The sequence below is a fragment of the Ascaphus truei genome, chromosome 6 (assembly GCF_040206685.1).
Source record: "Ascaphus truei isolate aAscTru1 chromosome 6, aAscTru1.hap1, whole genome shotgun sequence".
Classification (NCBI taxonomy): Eukaryota; Metazoa; Chordata; class Amphibia; order Anura; family Ascaphidae; genus Ascaphus; species Ascaphus truei.
Genome location: NC_134488.1, coordinates 59,153,281 through 59,173,633, shown reverse-complemented (window position 1 = coordinate 59,173,633; position 20,353 = coordinate 59,153,281). Strand labels below are relative to the sequence as shown.

The 20,353-nt window shown below is 40.1% G+C and overlaps 1 protein-coding gene across 1 annotated transcript in view; it reads left to right on the top strand.

The window, feature by feature from the left end:
* The first annotated feature begins 13,448 nt into the window (after positions 1-13,448).
* The window catches only part of POU2AF1 (POU class 2 homeobox associating factor 1), a 74,191-nt gene continuing 67,286 nt past the window's right edge, over positions 13,449-20,353 (top strand). Inside the window, exon 1 of the mRNA XM_075604372.1 lies at positions 13,449-13,857. Within this exon, the coding sequence (XP_075460487.1) occupies positions 13,842-13,857 (16 nt within the window). The 5' untranslated portion in view covers positions 13,449-13,841. The remainder of the gene's footprint in view (positions 13,858-20,353) is intronic.

Here is a 20,353-nt window from a genome sequence, read left to right as displayed (position 1 = left end):
AGCAGGATGTACATTGTCTTCATATACTGTAGCACCAATTACGTTCCACAGCTCTTTGTAAAGATAGGGAAGAAGATATAATACAGGGGAACATAATACAAAAGTAGGAGTGCAAAAAATATTTGCATTCAATTTGGATTGATATATATATATATAAAGCCCTTACATCGCCGTCTGGGAGGAATTTGTAATTATATAAAATGTCCAGGATTTTCCAAGGGGTACGGCGGTAGATGGCGGCTACGGCAGAGGGCCATGGTGGTAGCGGCGGCAGCAGGTAGCAGTGATGGAGCCCACCCCAGCGGTATATGAAGCCCACCCCAGCGGTATATGACCCCAAAGTCAATTACAACTTCTAATAACTCTGCTGCCAACATCGCCATGGTACTCCGCAGCCGCCACCCCCCTTCACACCTCTGTCAAGCTTCTCCCGTCACTGTTTACCGCCAGGTAAGTGCTGCGTGGCGAGAGGGGGTCTTTGAGGAGGAGGTCGGGGGCTGGAAAGCCTCAATAATCAGAGGAGCTGTTAGGAGGAGGGGAGGCTGTGAGGAGGTGGAGGGGAGCTGTGAGGAGGAGTAGAGGAGATGTGAGAAGGAGGAGGAGGCTATGAAGAGGAGGTTGAGCGGGGGCTATGAAGTTGGAAGAAGTATGCATGGGCACAGAAGAAAAAAAACTGAAGAACTGCTGAAAGGAAAGGACTCACTACATATAAAGAGGTACAGTAACATTTTAATAATTCGACTTCACTATTCAGGCCATATCTCTAATTCTTATAGATACTCAATATAGACGACATGTACAGTAGTGTATACCATATATAACACATTAACACAACGTGAGTTGGTAGATACTGGTGCAAATACCCCCTGCCCTGTGGAGTGTCCTCTTTTCTGAATGTTCAAATATGGTAACCTAATATATATCAATAATCATCATGATCTTCAGCCCTTGTTGATCCACTGTTGGATGAAGGCTTCCCCAATGATCTTCAAAGTACTGTGGTTGCAAGCCTCTCTTCTCCATATTGCTCCAACAAATTTTCTGATTAAATTCTCCCATCTTACTTTTGGTCATCGTCTTGTTCTTTTGATATCCTTTGGAACCCTGTTGAGTATATCTTTGCCCAACAATGGTAATTTTTTCTTGCGATATATCCAGCCCACAGCCATTTTAATTTCTTCACGCTTTTGATAATGTCACAGACATTTGTTTGTTTTCTAATCCATTCATTATTTTTCCTATCTCTTCTGGTAATATCAAGCATACATCTATCAATATATATTTGTTGTCTGTAACTTCTGAATGGCCTTTACATTTAAGGTCCAACTTTTGCATCCATAAGTAAGCACAGGCAAAATACATGGGTCAAACACTTTTTTTTTGAGGAAAAGTGGATGGTTCCCTTGCAGAATTGTCTTGTTCCTTCCAAATGTCCTCCATCCCATCTTCATTCGCCTATTGATTTCATTTGAAAGGTTCCCATCAATTGATACTGGCTGGCCAATGTAGACCAAAATATACAGATGAGGCTGCGCTGGTGGCAATTTAGCTACTGATCCAAGCGTTGGTTAAATCTGCTGCTCCCACTCAATCCCGCAAATCCAACAGGGCCAATAAATCACACAACATATAAAAGAAAGGGGCATAAGAAAAAATAAAATCAATATGACTATCATAACTTTATATTCAATTGTTAAAACACGGTAATTTACAGCACATGAAATTAACAAAGCTGTCTTAAATAATGGCACATTCCCACATCACCCCTTCCTAAGATGTTAGCATATACCTTAGTGCTTGGTAATATCCCTTCACAACCAGTACCGGTTGGAGGCTGTGAATCTGTCCACGCTGATATCACGTGGGCTGGCAGCAGAGCTCGAGCTGCACGCCCGCTACTGAGTGAGAGAAGGGGGTAGGTGGGGATTCCTGCCGCGCCCTGCGCTGACATCACTCATCCCTCAGAGACTCATTATACCTCTACACGTTTCGTGTTTGCCAACACTTCGTCAGGGGGTGTATCCTGGCTCTCAAAGGATACCCCTTACTGTACTGTATATAGGGGATATCTCTTGATTCAATCCCTATTGGTGCTTTGAATCTTTTAACCTTTTAGACTCCACAGTGTATTCTTAATGAAAACATTATATACCAATCAACAATTACATACATAAATCACACAACAACCTTGATTCTTACTACTAACAACTCAAATTAACCCCTACATAACAATGTAAATGTCATCTTATGAACCACATGGTTAACATTACTACCCTTTTACACTATCATATTGTATGAAAATATATATATGTATACATATACAAGCATATTTACACATGATTTACAATAACAAATATATATAATATGCAAAATTCATAAAAACTACAATTATCAACACAATATATTTATATTTAAATAAACATTACAAATTACCCTTAATATTATTACAATCTCACATACCAAGGTGAATGAATCATTCTAATGATCTTACTTGCAATTGATTAATAATTAAATGCACCTTATAAAATTATTCATAAATATATATATTATACTATAAAAACCGATTACTTTATATTAAAAATACAAAGAGATGACAGTTCTTTCAATTAGCATGACATTTCACACTTCCCATAAAACAGGCTCATCATACTATATATTGAACACTTCTAATTAAATTAATAAAATGTATTAAAAAAATATTAAATTAATTTTCAGTTATTAATTATTCTCTCTATAATCCAGAGTTTTAGGGGATCTTCTTTGTCTTATAAAATATTACTTTTTGTTTTTAATTATTTAAAAAAATGGATGCAATTGAATTTGCTCATTTAGGCCCAGGGGATATTTGCTATGTAGTGATTATATCCAATATTGTTCCCGCTGAATGTGTTTCAGTTCCCTTTCCCCCTTTTTAGGATCCCTATCTCTAGACCTTTGAATTTTATATCCTTAGGAGACCCTCGTTGACAATCGAAAATCTGTTGCGCAAGATTATGCACCCCCCCCCCTCCAACAAACGTTTGGCATTCCTTATGCCGTTTACATGTTCACCTATACGCACTTTCAGCGACCGTATAGTCTTCCCAATGTAATACTTATTACAGTACATGGGCAGGTGATCATTTATACAACAAAGTTGCTACGGCAATTAATAAAGTGTCTGATCTTGTATTCCTTCCCGGTATAACAATCCTTGAAGGATTTTTCCCGTGTCATGAAAATTTCCTAGTGGTTTATTCAAAAATTGAGTACCTGGGGCGACACTAGATGTTTTCTTTAAAACACTTGGAGCCAATATAATTTTTAAATTCTTAGCTTTTCTTAAAGATTACTTTTGGTTTCATTGAAAGCGTTTGTTTTAGGATTGGATCCATTTTTAAGCCATCCCAATGTTCATATAGAATCCTTTTAATAACATTCTCTTGTTTACAATAATTTGCAATAACCATGAGAGTGTCTTGTTCCATAGGTTTTTGACCCTGGGGACTAGCAAAAAAAAACCTTGATCTTCCCCTACTTCTATTTTTTGCATCTTTAACAACCGTTGCATTGTATCCTTTTTCCAAAAATCTTTGTTTCAATACTTTTGATTGTGTCTCAAAATCCATCAACTCTGAGCACTTTCTTCACACCTTTAGGATATGCCCATTGGCTATATTCCTAAGCCATTGTTGCGAATGATTACTAGCATAATCAAGAGAAGAACTGACATCCACTTTTAAAAAAAAGTTTTACTTTCAATGTGATCCCACACAGCCGTAAACTGAAGGTCCAGAAAATTGACCTCTTTTGGGTTACATTCACCAACCAGGACAATGTTATGATTATTTTCATTGAGATAGTTAGTAAATGACAACAGGTCATCCTTTGTACCAGACCATATAATTAAGATGTCATCAATATATTTTCTATAAAATACTATAAATTCATGGTACCGATTTCAAACCCACACACACTGTTCTTCCCACATTCCCATGAAGATACCCGCTTAATTGGGTGCAAAAAATTACACATTGCCGTCCCATTGGTCTGCATATAGAACTTGCCCTCAAATTAAAAATAATTGTGATATAAAATACATTCAATACTGTCAATTATACATTTCTGTTGTGCAGATGATAATTTGTCCTGTTTAAATAAATAGTGGGAAATTGCTTCTATCCCTAGTGTGTGCTCAATGCAGGTATACAATGAACTTACATCCGGGGTTAACCATATGTAATGCTCCTGCCATGTGATCTTGGACAGTAAGTTCAAAACCTCCATACTACAGTATCCCTTAAGTATGAAGGTAATGCAAGGGTTAGAGGCGCAAGAAAATAATCGACATAATGGGAAAAATGTGCCATTATGGAATCTATTCCAGACACAATGGGATGGCCAGGGGGATACGATAAGCTCCTATGAATCTTGTGAATGTGATATAGAATTGGTATACGTGAGTGTGAGTTAAAGATATACCCATATTCTTTTGCATTAAGAATCCCAGCACTCTTGGCTTGACCCAAGAGGACTTGTAGGGTACTGGAGTATCATTGAATCTTTATCCAATCTCTGGTACGATATACTGTCACTTAACAGCCGATAGGCTTCCTTTAGGTAATCTACCCGATTTTGGAGAACCAAACTCCCACCCTTGTCCGCTTGACGGATAATTAAAGCTTCATTCTCATTGAGATCATTTAATGCTTGTCTCTCCTGGCGTGTACGGTTATCATTTTTTACTACACATCGATTGGAAATCCTGTTCAACCAATTTCCCAAACAGCTCCATATATGGACCTTTGGACTCATATGGGTTAAACACTGATTTTGGCTTCAGTCCCGTGTGTGATATACACATGTCTTTATCACTTTCTCAATATAAGCATATTACATCATTCAAAATGTCTGTATCGTTGACCAATACATTGTTACATTCTGAATCATTCTGGGATATAGAAAAAGCATCAACCCATTCCGATACATCTATTAGATCTAGCTAATCCTTTGACCTGTTTAGTTGATTATTAACATCACTTATTCCAATTTCAGAAATGAGTGAAGTTCCCTCTCCCTAATTATTCTGCTTATTGTATTTTAAATGGGCAAATGCACTATTATCCATATGTGGATAATAGTAATGTGTTAGGGTGCAGGGGGGGGGGGTGTATTTATTTTAAAGTATTTATGTATTATTTATTATTTATTTGGGCACAGAATTGGTACAGCTGGCAAGCAGGGACCCCCAGACACCCGCGGGGACCACCTGAGGGCCACCGCCAGCCTATAGTATCATTCATGAGCCTAAAAAAATGTACTGTATGTTAGGGGGTATAGGGGTTGCTGGGGGCACAGGGGGTGGGTGGTATATTTGATATAGTAATGTTTATTGAGGGCCTAGGAGGTGGGGCTGTTGTGTGTATTGTTTTTATTGTGGGTAGAGGGGGGGGGTGAAAGGGTTATTATTTATTTATTTATTTATAAAATATTTTACCAGGAAGTAATACATTGAGAGTTACCTCTCGTTTTCAAGTATGTCCTGGGCACAGAGTAAAACAAAATAATACATGGTTACAAATACAGTTACATAAATGAACAGGTATACATTATATACAAGACATTGCATGTGCAGTTAAAGAAAATATATATTATGAGCGTATGAAACAGTTACAGACCAGATTAAAGTGTGAGACAGCCTTAGATTTGAAAGAACTTAAGCTGGTGGTGGATATGAGAGTCTCTGGTAGGTTGTTCCAGTTTTGGGGTGCACGGAAGGAGAAGGAGGAACGTCCGGATACTTTGTTGAGTCTTGGGACCATGAATAGTCTTTTGGAGTCTGATCTCAGGTGGTAGGTACTGCATGTGGTAGGGGTGAGGAGCTTGTTCAGGTAGCTGGGTAGCTTGCCCAGAAAGTATTTGAGGGTGAGACAGGAAAGGTGAACTTTGCGCCTAGACTCTAGTGATGACCAATCTAGTTCTTTGAGCATTTCGCAGTGATGTGTGTTGTAGTTGCATTGGAGAACAAAACGACAAATTGAATTGTAGAGGGTGTCAAGTTTGCTAAGGTGGGTTTGAGGAGCCGAGCCATATACTATGTCTCCATAGTCAATAATTGGCATTAGCATCTGCTGTGCAATACGCTTTCTGACCAGGAGACTTAGGGAGGATTTGTTCCTGTAAAGTACCCCTAGTTTGGCATAGGTCTTGGTTGTCAGGGTATCAATGTGCATCCCGAATGTTAAGTGGGAGTCAAACCATAAGCCCAGGTATTTAAAACTAGTGACAGGTGTTAGGGTGGTGGTAGCGTTGGTTCTAATCAGGAGCTCAGTCACTGGAAGCTTTACAAATTTAGTCTTGGTCCCAAATACCATTGTTACAGTCTTGTCAGTGTTTAAAAACAGTTTGTTTTGGGAAATCCAATTTTCGAGTCTCAAAAAGTCAGACTGAATTATGTGTTGAAGGTCAGAGAGGCTATGGCTGTGTGCATACAGGATTGTGTCATCTGCATACATGTGTATTGAGGCTTCCTTACAAGCTGTGGGAAGATCATTAATGAACACTGAGAAGAGTAGGGGCCCCAGAACAGAGCCTTGTGGTACACCACAGGTGATATCCAGGGGGTTGGAGTTAGAGCCTGAGATGGACACATGTTGGGATCTTCCTGATAGGTAGGACTGAAACCAGTTTAAAGCATGTTTCCCTATTCCAGAGCTCTGGAGTTTGTTAAGCAGGATAACATGATCAACTGTGTCAAAAGCCTTTGCAAAATCTAGGAATACTGCACCAGTGAGTTGTCCCCGTTCCATTCCACACTGGATTTCATTGCAAACTTTTAGCAGGGTAGTTACGGTGGAGTGTTTGGGATGAAACCCAGACTGGAATTGGCTAGGGAAATTTGTCTTGGTGTAGAAATCGCTTAGTTGGGAGTGGACACATTTTTCCATAACTTTGGATAGAATTGGGAGAAGTGAGATTGGCCTGTAGTTTGAGACAGTGTTTTTGTCCCCACTTTTGAAGATTGGGACAACTCTGGCAGATTTCCAGGTCTTAGGGATATGGCCTGCAGACAGGATAGAGTTGACTATGGACGCAATTGGTTTGGCAATGGCTGGGGCACCAAGTCGTAGGAACCTAGATTGTAGTAAGTCGGGTCCACATTGGCTGCTTAGTTTTAGTTTGAGGAGCGCTTGTGTAATCTCCTCTTCAGATACTGGGCTAAATTGAAAATTGTGGGCAGTGTAGGGAGGGGGTGGGACTGTAGGGATACTCCCAGGATGAGATTCATGTTTGGGGTTTGTGCTGCATTTCGCTAATAAGTTAGTGGCACACCCCACAAAGTAATCATTGAATGCATTTGCAATGTCAGTGGGGTTTGTCAGAGTAATATCCCCCTTAGTGATATTACTTGGTTGTTGATGGTTAGGAGCCTGGAATATATTGTTGATAACCTTCCAGAAGTTACCTGGGTTTGATGTATTTTGGTGGAGATTGTCAGAGTAATATTGTGCTTTTGCATACCTTGTTTGCCTTGTGCACACGTTCCGCAGGCATCTGTAGTGATTGAGATCCTTGGTAGTGCCAGTTACTTTGTAGCTTTTCCACAAGGCATCCCTGAACTGGTAGAGTGCTATAAGGTCAGGTGTAACCCATGGAAGGTGGGCACCCCGTACCCTTATTCTGCGTAGTGGAGCATGGGTATCGCAGAGTTTTAAGAACTCAGATTGGAAATAGTCGAGCGCAGAATCAGGGTCGGGAATTAAATCGATTCTGTGCCATGGGCAGTTGGTAAGGTCATCCAGAAACTGTTGTGGGTTAAAGTTTTTAAATGTTCTAGTGAGGAGAACTTTAGGGCTTGAATGGGGCGGTTTAATTTTCCTTACACAGTACACTATTGCATGGTCACTGAAAATATCAGGAAGGATGCCAGAGGATTGGATTCTGCTGGGGTTTGAGGAGAGAATCCAGTCTAGCAAGGAATGGTTATGCGACTTCAGGTTTATTCGTGTGGGTTGGGAAATGAGTTGCGATAGGTTAAGTGACTTGAGTTGTATCTGGATTTTGTGGTTTTTAGGGTCAAGCCAATTGAGGTTGAAATCCCCTAGAACTAGCAGCTCACTCTTCTCATTCAGAGAGGAAATGGAGGCAAGAAATTGGGTGATATCAAGGATTGTAGAGGGGCTTTAGGGGGGCGGTAGATGCCAGCAAGCAAGATGGGCTTAGAAAAGGGGAGGCAGATTTTGCCAACTAGAGTTTCAAAAGAGGGTGGACTTGGTGGGCAATGTAACAGTGTAAATTGTAAGGTGTCTGCAATATAAAATAACACCCCTCCTCCTCTCTTTGACCTATCTCTCCTAAAAATGGAGTATCCCTGAATGGCGATATTTGCATCAGGGGTTTTAGAGGATAGCCATGTTTCTGTAAGAACGATGGCTTTGGGTTTATGCATAAGGCACCATGCCCTTAGTTCATCCAGTTTGTGCAGCAGGCTCTGGATGTTTATATGGGCGACAGATAGCCCTTTTTGGAATTTAAAGGTGGAATTCTCAGGGGCATGGGACAGAGCTGAAATGGGAGGACCTGGGTTAGTTTCAACATCACCTGCTAGAGAGAGTAATAGTATGAGTAGAAATTTGGGTAGTTGTTTGCAAGTTGTAAATTTGTGGTGTTTTCCATTTGAGTGTGCGGTGGTTGGTGTGCTGGTTTTTAGAGTTCTCCACCAACATTCAGTAGATAGTGCAAGGCTTTTGAGAAGTCCAGGGTGTATGGTGATGTTGGGTGTGGACCAGGATGGAGGAGTTTGTAGTGGATAGAGGGAGTAACATCTCCATGAGGCCAGGAGAAATAAAAAAGTTAGAAGACATAGCAGGTTCATGATGCCAGAGGTAGGCAGTGCTGTTGTGAGCAGAGTGAGTGTGTGCAGACTAAACAGCAGGGGTGGGCCTGTACCTTGTCAAGTGTTTTGCTGCATTGCAATGCTAGGGTCAATTCAGGGTTTCAGTGTTTTGTGCAGTCAGTTTTGGGAGAGGCTGCAGTGAAAGAAGTTGTAAAGGGGTGGGGGGTTAAACTATGCAGGCTAACAAGCTTGGGATCATAGTGTGATCTGAATACACTGGCGACACACTTTATTCGAGCTCGGCTAGTCCCACGAATTCGGGTATACCCGGGTGTATTGAGGTTTGTGACTGTTTTCTGCCCGAGTGCATTGAGTTATTTTCCGGCAGGGATTGAAGCATTTTATTCCCGCTGGCTGCAATACTGCACAGTACATATATATATACTGCATTACAATTCATGATTTTATGCCATCTGGTAGACACGCGAAGCATTGCAGCCTATTAAATCCTAATCATTTTCATTTAACAGATCAGCCGCCCATCAGCCAGGCATGAACCCAGGCTGGGAAGGCAAATGCAACGGGGCTTGTCAGAGGTGAGGAGCGGCGCATTCCAGGTATCTGCCAGGTACATACCGGGTATTTGCTCGAATAAAGTGTGTCGGTGCAGTAGCTTACCGTTTGTGGTCTTGAGTAAAAGAGTGTGCAGTCCCCAGTCACCACTAATCAAACTGTAGTCTAACTGTATCACTTAAAAACCTCACTTTAAATGCCTCACTGCCTAATGCAGTTCCTGCCCAATGCAGCGAAGGTGTTAGTATTATACACAAAAAAAAAAAGTCACATGACCCTCCCCCTCCCCAATCAGTCAGCTTGTTCCATTTGGTCAATTAACAGCACAGAGTTAAGAGGGGAAAAAAAAAAAAAAACTTTTTAAATTCAAACATACTAACTTATATATCAATTCAACAAGGCCAGATTCAGTCTTATACAGAGGGTTTCAACATCAGGAACATACTTATATATCAATTCAACAAGGCCAGATTCAGTCTTATACAGAGGGTTTCAACATCAGGAACATACTTATATATCAATTCAACAAGGCCAGATTCAGTCTTATACAGAGGGTTTCAACATCAGGAACATACCCGTGAAGAGAATGCAATTAGATCCATGTCATTTCAGCTGAGGTTATTGGTTATTGGTCTTGCATGAAGAAAGTGAGTATATTAACTATATATATATTAACTGTAGTCTAACTGTTTTTATCACTTTTATCACTTAAAAACCTCACTTTAAATGCCTCACTGCCTTATCCCCAAGGGTGAGTGTTTAGGCCTTGCGGGTGGGTAGCGGGAGGGGTTAACCCCTTCATTACCTTAGCGGTATTAACCGCTAAGTAATGAGGGAGTTAAGTACACCCGCAGTCCCCCAGTCAGAGCCTAAACCACCATCAAGGGCCAAACACCCCCTTCACCCTCCCCCGCTACCCACAATAAGCCTGGCACGGGTGGTTAACCCATTCATTGCCTTAGCGGTTAGCCGCTAAGGTAATGAAGTGGGCTGTAAATGCATTTTTCCTGCATCTAATTCATGCCGGGTGTCTCTGGTGCTGGTATTAATGGATATCAGCTCCGGAGACCCCATGCATCAACCCCGAGGCAGGAAACATGCATTTTTTTTCTAAGCCTCATCTCAGCACTTCTCGCCAGCTTCTCCCCACCAAGTAGTCAACTTTTTTTGGCGAGGCGTTTTGGAGAGAAATTCTCAATTTTTGAGTGGCGAATAGCCGCGAGAAGCTGATTGGGGCTTGTAGAATACCACGAGTTTCAGAACCTGGTGAACAGCGGCGAGAAGTGGCTTCTCACCGAGCGTTTGGTGAATTTTTATTTCCCGCCAAAAAAATGGCGAATCTCGAATTTTACGCCAGCTTCTCGGAGCTTACTGAATTGCAGTAGGCACTTTTGGCGAGAAGCTGGCGAAAACTGACTTATCGGAGCTCTCTGCATAGGCCCCTATGTGTTCATGTGAATTGCGGTGGTGTGATAGATTTGTGAATTGTATAAAATGATGCACTCTGTAGAATATTGACTTGTATGAACCTATTTTAAAGCACAAAGTACAGATCAAAGTTTATTGCACTCACTGGTGCATTATTTAAAACCAGAGACAGAACATAAAACACAGACAGAGCTCAGTGCACATCCAGTGAAACTCATACACGGTAAAGTGCCTAAATATATATGTATGAATATCTATTAAACAAAATGGTCTTTTAGTTTAACATTTTTGGCCAAAATTGTTGTAAGCCCCTGAGCCACTGCATGGCAGATCACAGTTCCAGGGGTCCCTAACACTAATATAAATTCTTAATAACCTGTGCAATACCAGGAAGAATGATTTATAATAAATCTGTCAATATTAGTTGCAAAGTTCTAAGTCTGATTGAAGCTTTTAATAACCTGTACATTACCAGGAAAAGCACTCTGCACTGGTGCATTATGGTGGGATATTCTGTGATTTTCGGTGTTATCATTCTCTGTCAATGAATCCTTTAAAAAATTGGATATATTCTGCATTAGAACATAATATTCTGTATTATCAGCAGCTTCAATAACCTTTGCTACATCTGTACAAATAGTGGCACATTTGACACTAATGCATATGTCAACTCAGTGGCTCAAATAGTAACTTTATGATTTTAACATCCCCCACTCTGCCACTTTATCTCTATTTTAAGAGACTTGATGTCTTCCTTTCAAACTGAAACACCTCACTGAGCAATGCTAAAACAAGAAGCACTTTACCAGATTCCGGTTAACTTCTAAATTCTGTTAAACTATTGTAGCAGATTGCACCACGCTTTATCAAACACAGATCTGTAGGGTTGTCATTGAAATCAAATGGGAAATAGAATATAACGATTTTCCCCAGATTCGGCCATCTGGCTTCATCTGGTATTTTATCCCAGTGTAAGGACCTATAAAAGGCCAATTTCTCCCCATAGTACTGTCATTTTCTTACCACTCTATGATAAAACCAGAAACTGCATTAGAACACACTATGCATTGTCCGGAACAAGTTAATGACAGGTGTGTTTTGCAACCCCCAAACGGGTCTATGCTATCCACAGAAGAACACTAAAAGCTTCCCCTGTACTAGGGGTGCGCAAACTTTCCCCCCTGCGCCCCCCTGCCTGCTGTGCCCCCCTGCTTACCTTGTCCTCCACGTTAAATGGCACCACAGGGTCACTAGACATCGCGTTGCCATAGTGACGCGTCACCGAAAACAAGGTAAGGGAAGTAGCAGAGGCCTCACGCAATCCACTTGCACTTAATTTAAATGCCTGAGGAAGAGTGCGGAGCTTCTGCAACTGCTGTGCCCCCCTGGAAAATCTTGGCGCACCCCCCAGTTTGCGCACCCCTGCCCTAGACAATATTTGCGTAAGGCCAGGAACTTTGTATGGGTTTTGATTCATTTTAACTAATTTGTTTAAATAAATAATCGGAGAAGTTACTGGTTACGTAGGAAGTCAAGAGAAAAGTTAATTGAATTGCCATACTGTACATACACTTGGTATATATATCATATCCAATTTTGGTGGGATCAATATATGAAGCAGTTTTTCTTTCTTGCTGTTAAAGAAGTTGATATACAGGCATACCCCGGTTTAAGGACATTCACTTTAAGTACACTCGCGAGTAAGGACATGTCGCCCAATAGGCAAATGGCAGCTCACGCATGCGCCTGTTAGCTCGTCCTGAACAGCAATACCGGCTCCCTACCTGTACTGAAGCTGTGTGCAAGCGGGGAGGCTATAGAGCCTGTTACAAATGCGTTATTTATATCAGTTATGCACGTATATGACGATTGCAGTACAGTACATGCATCAATAAGTGGAAAAAAGGTAGTGCTTCACTTTAAGTACATTTTCGCTTTACATACATGCTCTGGTCCCATTGCGTACATTAATGCGGGGTATGCCTGTACAGATCTACAGAAGAATAGGGTAATATTACGTTTCGTATACCAAGTATACTTCATCAGGCTTAAGAACATTCTCTGACGTTTGAAAAATACACCCATAGAATCTTCATACTAGTTTTGCATCAAATGTCTGAAACTTGATAAAGCATTATATAATAACAATATTATGCCAGATCACAAAAGTATAATATTGTAATTCATTTTTACATGTATTTTAAGTACAAATTACTTTTTGTTATAATGCTAAAATGTGATAAATATTTGTGTGTTGGGTTCAGTTATTAACATGACAGCCAACATGAACCGGTATACTATGGCCTTTTAGTGATCAAAAACAAGGTATGTTTCATTTCTATAAATATTTTCCATAGCCAACATTTTAGAACAGTTGTATTTAAGGCAGAAAAAAAATGTTTGAGGTTCAATGATGCTTGAATAGTTTGCAGGTGCATCCTTCCAAAAAGTGTCCCTGGGGGACACAGTCTTCTCATCAAACAGACAAAACTAAAAAAGTTCAGTAAACTAATTTTAAAGACAGTTATCAGTTTACATAACGTGTTATTATTCAAAACCAGTCTGTATATTGCTAAGTAAGAAATATAAAGGACCAGAGTTTGTGTACAGTAGCTCATGTAAAGATTATTCCTTATTCTAAATATCAGGGGCATCAAAGCATTAACACATCTGCATCCTAGTAACAGAATTGTCAGTCTGTACATCTATACTGTAGGTTAAATAAACCCAGTTGGAAGGCTGATTCTATTCTCTATTCCATGTAGTAATTTAGAATTAATATGGTAATTTACAACACTGTATTTTTTCTTGTATGTAGTTTTTTCTGCACACCACTTGTGGTCAGAAAATGTGGTGACGTCATCTATGTATCAGGCACATGGGGCTTTAAAAAACTTGAAGGAGACATCGTCCCGTTCACTTGTCTCAATACTTTTAAAGGTGAAAAAATTCTCATCTTGTGAGCCATCAAACAGCCAAACTGTCTACATCAAAGAGGAAAAACTGCAACTTGCTGTCACAGAACATGCATTGGCAAAAATGTAAGTGTTTATGGTTGCTCCTAGTCATTTAAATAGTATAGATGCACAAGAGATGCAAGGAGTCAGCTGCAAATAGGACAATGTAACCTGTCAAATAGTCTTACAGTGCAAGTTGTCTATTGTATAGAATGTACATTTATATGCAGCTTATATATTACAGTCAGATATGGCAAAGTTCAGCAAATATTTCAGTGGCAGTGCTAAAGATTCAGCTAGTCTAGATTTAGAAAAAAAAATATATTCTTATGTTTTGTATTTCTACTATATATTTGCTATACGTATGGATCAATCTAGATACGTACCTGTATTTTTAAAAATAATTATGTTTCTCTAGACAAAATAGGCAGTGTTTTTGCAGCAATGGAAAATGTAGCATAGATAACGCGTTGGTTTCAGAAGTGTTAACAGGGACGTTAAGAGGTTGGATGCACGAGCATTATTGTATCTCAGTTTTGAGAAACAATATTAACACATACTGAAGTATTTAAATTTTGCAATGTACTGTATCAAGGTTCTATACACCAGGTTTATCAGTTTGTGATTTGAGGCGTCAATAAGAGAAGTTAGGGAGCCATTAACATAATAACATTGATCTAATTCTGTGTCTCAGTCAATGATTTGCCTCAGAAATATATGTGAGTTTTGATGTTGTATTATAAAACTTAACACTTCTTATATCTGATGCAGACACCAGCAGAACAATAAAGGGAAAAATGGCAAGACTGCTTAAAATGAGAGATCAACAGTTGTAAGGTTATATGTGACAGACTTCACACTCTAAGCGCTATGTACATTAATGGCGCTATATAAATAAAGACATACAATACACTCTACAACTGTCAAAACAGCACCCATTTCTGGCTTGCATTGGTCTAGTGATTTTGTTTAACGCTTTAGCATCCTTTAAAAAATGCATATATGAGATAAACAAAGGCAGATATTGCCTTTATGCAAGTAGTAACATTTTGGTGCAGTAGTACCGGGGTTGCCAACCCGTAGCCTGCCGGCCGCATGTGGCCTTCAGGGCTTCATGTGCGGCTCCTGAAGTGAGCGTAGGGAAAAAAATATATACTGTAAATGCTGAGATTTTTCCAGGTCCTAAGAAATACCTAAAATGCTATTATAACATAGGCACACATAAAACAGAAGTTATAACTTCATCCCTGTGTCGTCCGACAGAGGGTATGAAGATAGAGGAATGAACTAAAAGTCGACATGCAGGGAAAATCAAAGATGCTGTCGGATCTAGTGCAGACAGACTGTGGTTGCATTTGTAAACAAGCTTCTGTTGTTTCAAAGGCAAATGCAAAAGGGAGAAGTGTCACAATTTCAATCAGGGCAAAAGGAAGACTTGGAAGCCAATGTTTTATCCCAGAGTACAGAAAGATATGTAGGTTTGGTTGCGAATCTCATCGAGAGCTTCAAAATTATATTCTATGACCTGCACCACAAAAAGCCACAGATCACTTTTTTGATTGATCCGTTTACTCTGTAAGCTCATTTAGTCACTGATGAAGCAGCAGTTCATATTGAAATAATTAAACTCCAGGAGGATGACAGATTCAAATGTGCTGAAATAGGGAATTCTTACCTTCTGAAAATATGTACCAATAAGGACATATTCAAACATCAGACATGCAGACTTGAAATTAATCTCAATGTTTGCCTCAACCTATACTGTATTTGTGAATCAGTTTTTTTAACAGACTGTTAAGTCAAAGAACTGCTGCATCTGAGCACAACTTACCACAAACCCCATTTCAAGACTTTGGTTGAAACGAAAGACGGCCAGAGATCCCACTGAGTTCAAACTTGAAAATGTCAAGATATGAAAGATAATCGTTGTTTCATTATGAGTCATAATTTTAGATGTAATTTAGATGAGTAATTAAAACATTTGATAATTCTGTTCAGTATAATAAATGATTGAGGCATTCATTTTTTTTTTATTGTGGCCCTTTGACAACGACACTGGTAAGTTCTGGCTCCAACTCCCAGCCAGGTTGGCTGCATTAGCATCTCTTAACCACTTTCCTGGCAGAAAGGTTTACAATGCTTTGCAGTGCAAACCTCTAGCAGATAAGGGGTTTAATCACGTGCAACTAGGTTCATAAAATGAAAAAAAGCTTCGCATTAAATTGTCAATAATTGTTGAAATGGCATATTATAAAACAGATACAGAGGGCTATTTATAGAAGTCTTAGGCTGTGATTATCGTGGTGACGTGCACGTGATGCCGCGCGCCTCCAGAACAAATCTATGTACCCTCATGATGCCACCCATAGAGCGCGGTACTGATGGAGCGCGACCACTCGCGTGATTCTGGAGAAGGTAGGGATTTTATCTTTCCCGTGTGACGGCCAGGTCACATGCGTGGTTCGGCCAATGGGGGTGATGTCACAGCCACACTCCACCATGCCTTCCCATCGCCTCGGACCTCAGTGCAGGTTTCGCGCGAGTGGCAGGCGTGTGCATGACGTCATGTGCTCACGCCACCACTATACTCGCGGCCTTAGGTGGAAAATGCAGCCCCAGATGTATCAAAGAAAAAAATCCTGGTATTCTGGGTAGTGGGTAGTGACATACAAATGAGCACACAATGTCAACTTTTACTTCATGTCCATACAGTATTAACATGGACCCCTGTAAGCATAAGCATATGGCTGCCACATTACACAGCTTTTCAACACAGCCATGAAGTGAAAAGTGTGTTTCTGACAGTTAGCAGTATTATGCATTCTGGTAATAAGTAACAAGGAAGCATTAGCACTTTTACTTCCTTGCATCTATATTGCTCTTAAAGTTGTTTCATCAGCAAATGGACATTATACACGTGCAGCAGTGTTTGTGGTCTAATATTTTAAAACGTTAATTTCTGGAATAACCTTTAACACAACACTGCTACATTTGAGAGTAGAAAGAGTTAATAAGTTGAGCGTCGCTTATTGATGTTCCATTTGCGGAGAGTACAGTAAAGTTTGATTTTCCATCATGTTGCAGATGAAAGATTCTGAAATGTATTCTTCCCACGGTGCACCAAGATACGCTGATAAAATCAATATTAATGTTCATTTGACACATCACACTTCACGGAATACTCCTCTATATTATGCTGTGATTAGGATTTTTATTTTCCGGTCAGAAATAAACCTACTCAACAATATCAGCGGCAGATGAGAAGATGTTCATATAGCTAATGATATGCACAATATGTATACTAATTCTCTGCTTTGAGGCATTGGCATGTCCTCTGAATATGCGGATATGTTTTGTACACGTCTGCTGTCCCTCCCATTGTAAGATTTCGAGGATTAGATTGTCACAAACGATAAACTGGGTACTTGGACTTGCATCAGAAAGGAGAGATTATTTAGGGTGGTATCTCGAACTTATATCATATGTGAATTATTAAATATAATACTTCCCAGGCCAGCAGGATATCCACTGCTGGGCTAGGCACCGCGATGTCTGGTGGAACAGCCAAATGCTCTGATTTTCAGGTTGATGCCTCCCCGGCCACTCCCCTTTGTCACCTGCACCTCTCCTCCAGTCCTAGAAATAGTGAGGTATCTGACTATGCGTATATGTGAAGGAGAGATGATGCTCAAATGCCTGGTCCTATCCTAAAATATAGTCCATTCATAAAAGGGAAAGAGCACACTGGGTATATAATTAATGTGGTAATAATTCAAATGTACTTAAACCTAAAGAGGGGCTCTAGAACACCCTGAAGATGGGGGATAGGCATACAGAATCACCTCCCCCCTCCTCATTGGGTTGGCCCTAGGTATGAGTACTCACAAGTTCCCAGCAGCTCTCCCCAAAGCGTGCAGCTGTGTCCAAGTCCAGAGAAATCCAATGCAGTGTGTGTGCAGCGCACAGCAAGAGAGAGAGAGAAGCAGGTCTGGTAAAAAAAATAATCACTTTAATGGGAAGCCATAAAAATCGAGGGTTGCAGCCCTTCTACGCGTTTCATGCAGGTTATGCACTTTATCAAGAAGTCTTGATAAATTTCTTGATAAAGTGCATAACCTGCGTGAAACGCGTAGAAGGGCTGCAACCCTCGATTTTTATGGTTTCCCATTAAAGTGATTATTTTTCTACCAGATCTGCTTCTCTCTCTCTCTTGCTGTGCGCTGCACACACATTGCATTGGATGTATCTGACTATGCGGGCTGCACAAAGGGTTCTGAACTCCGCATGTCCAGAGACCTTGGCTATGCTTTAAGTATGCGCAATCAAATTTATATACTTAGGTACAGTTTATACACAGAGGAATAAATAATTAAATTTATAAGGTATGCAAAGGGCTTCTGGGCATATAAAACCAGGGTACCTGCGGAGTCTGGTGTCCAGATGAGCCCCAGGAAAGGATGGGCAGGGGCAAGGCTTAACCTTTAAAATGCTGGTCCCTGGGTCCCTTTCCATCACAATGTTGACCTCCATGATTTCCAAGGAAACTGACAGAAATGACTGACGATGAAGCTGTTCCATGCAAAGTAAATTATCTCATTTGTATCCCTCTTACAGTAAAATAATGCACTCCATTGTGAATCAGTGATTTCAAAACTGGCTTCCAAGCACCACCAGTCATATTTGATGACGGTATTGATGTGGTGATCCTTGAAACTCTTAAACTCATCGTAGATGCTGTAACTTAATAAATGAAATGATCACCATACAGTACGTGTCCCTGGTCACTAATAAATTGTGATAATAGATAATCCATGTACCTGCACAATAAACTTTTCTTTTTTCTTACTGTATGGTATGCCTTTGTTACACTACAGTTTTTACCATAAACTGTACATAATCTGTCATCTTCTCGGCAGCTGTTGCAACCTGCTGCAAAGATGTTTTACAAGGATTAGAAATGTGTAAATGTGTTGAAGAGCGGTTTGCAACTTTTTTTTTGTGTTTAGTGTATGTTTTTGCATTGCTTGACAAATTTAGCAAAATCGCACATTTATACTGAGCATTTGCAGCTTTGCCAAGCCTTTTTAAGCTATTGCAGACTCGGAAATAGGACTTCTGCAGGAGTGGAGGGAAATATTTCAGAGTCTGCATTAAAAGGCTTGGCAAATGACTTGCAAACTGATGAGACCTCAAAATTTGTGGTCGCAAAGAAAGAGAAAATTTTGCCTGGTTCGCAAAAGTCGCATCTTTAATGAGGACAATAATGAAAAACACAGTGGGTGGAATTACTTCTACTTTTGGTAATATTTGGCACTTCAATCCAATGCTAACTGACTATGAGTGTGGGAGTCGTAACTTCTGACTTGCCTAATTAAAACCGTAGAATTATGTTAAATATTCACTTAAAAATTTAAAACAAACAAAACCTACTGAATTATGCCTGGTGAATATTTTGTTATTTAAACAATTGACAGATAGAGGGTAACCTTGCTCAACTTTCAGAGGCTGTATGAGAAGGTGGGTGCTACCTAGGATATAGAGGGTATCACAAAATGTAGTAGGATGTACATTGCACACTGCCAAAAACAAAATATTAGTCGGTAGTAAAACTCATAATTTTATTAAGCATGGTTAAAATAAATGCAGCATTAATAAATATAGACCAGTGCTCAAAAATTAAAGTGAAGTAAAATGTTTCTCCCTAATTAATAAGTCAAGGCGCGGGTTATAATAACCAGGTATTACACCTACACAATAGTGGTAGGCTTGGCTCAGCCAGAGCACAATTATTTAGCCTATTGCTAATGATTAAAGTGAGCAAGTTTGGTTCAGGGTCTCTTGAGATCAGTAAGCGAGGGTTAGATAGATAGATAGATAGATAGATAGATAGATAGATAGATAGATAGATAGATAGATAGATAGATCTGTATTATTAAATGTGTTGTTCTCTTGGTATTGGTTGTTTATGGTTAATAGAGCAGAGGGACACTCACTCAGTATTTGGATGTTTAGTGTTTGTTTGGTATCAATTATTACATTAATCCTTTAGACTGGAGGGTTGTTTGTCCTGTATATAAGGGGATTGGATAGCTCTGTTACCTCTTCGTTTTGCTAAGTAAGTATACTGACTTGGCTCTAATAGCAATGGGAGTAATTATATCTAGGGCAAGTGGTCATGCGTGTAGAAATAGGATATGATGTAGTTTAGTGTCTCTCCTAACGAGGAGAGCGAATACACAGACCTGCCTATCGAGTGCCCTGCTGCTGATTTAAACTCATGGGGTGTCAGTGTATTGGCCGCCTGTGTGAACAGCCGCTGCACGAGTGGAACACAGAAATGAGTTGACAGGCGGTGATAGTGCAGAGCAGGGAGTAAGGCCTCGATTATACCAAGAGCTGCAGGGTGGCAGCGCTATCCTGTTATGTCACCGAGTGGCATCTTGGTTATACCAGGGCTTCAGGAGAGGAGACAGGAGAAGAGGTATAGGAGGCGTGGTGGAGGCATGTCCGTGAGCGAATTGCCCTAATTGGCTGGAGCCGCTCACAAGACACGGCAGTCGCCACCACAAAACAAATTCTT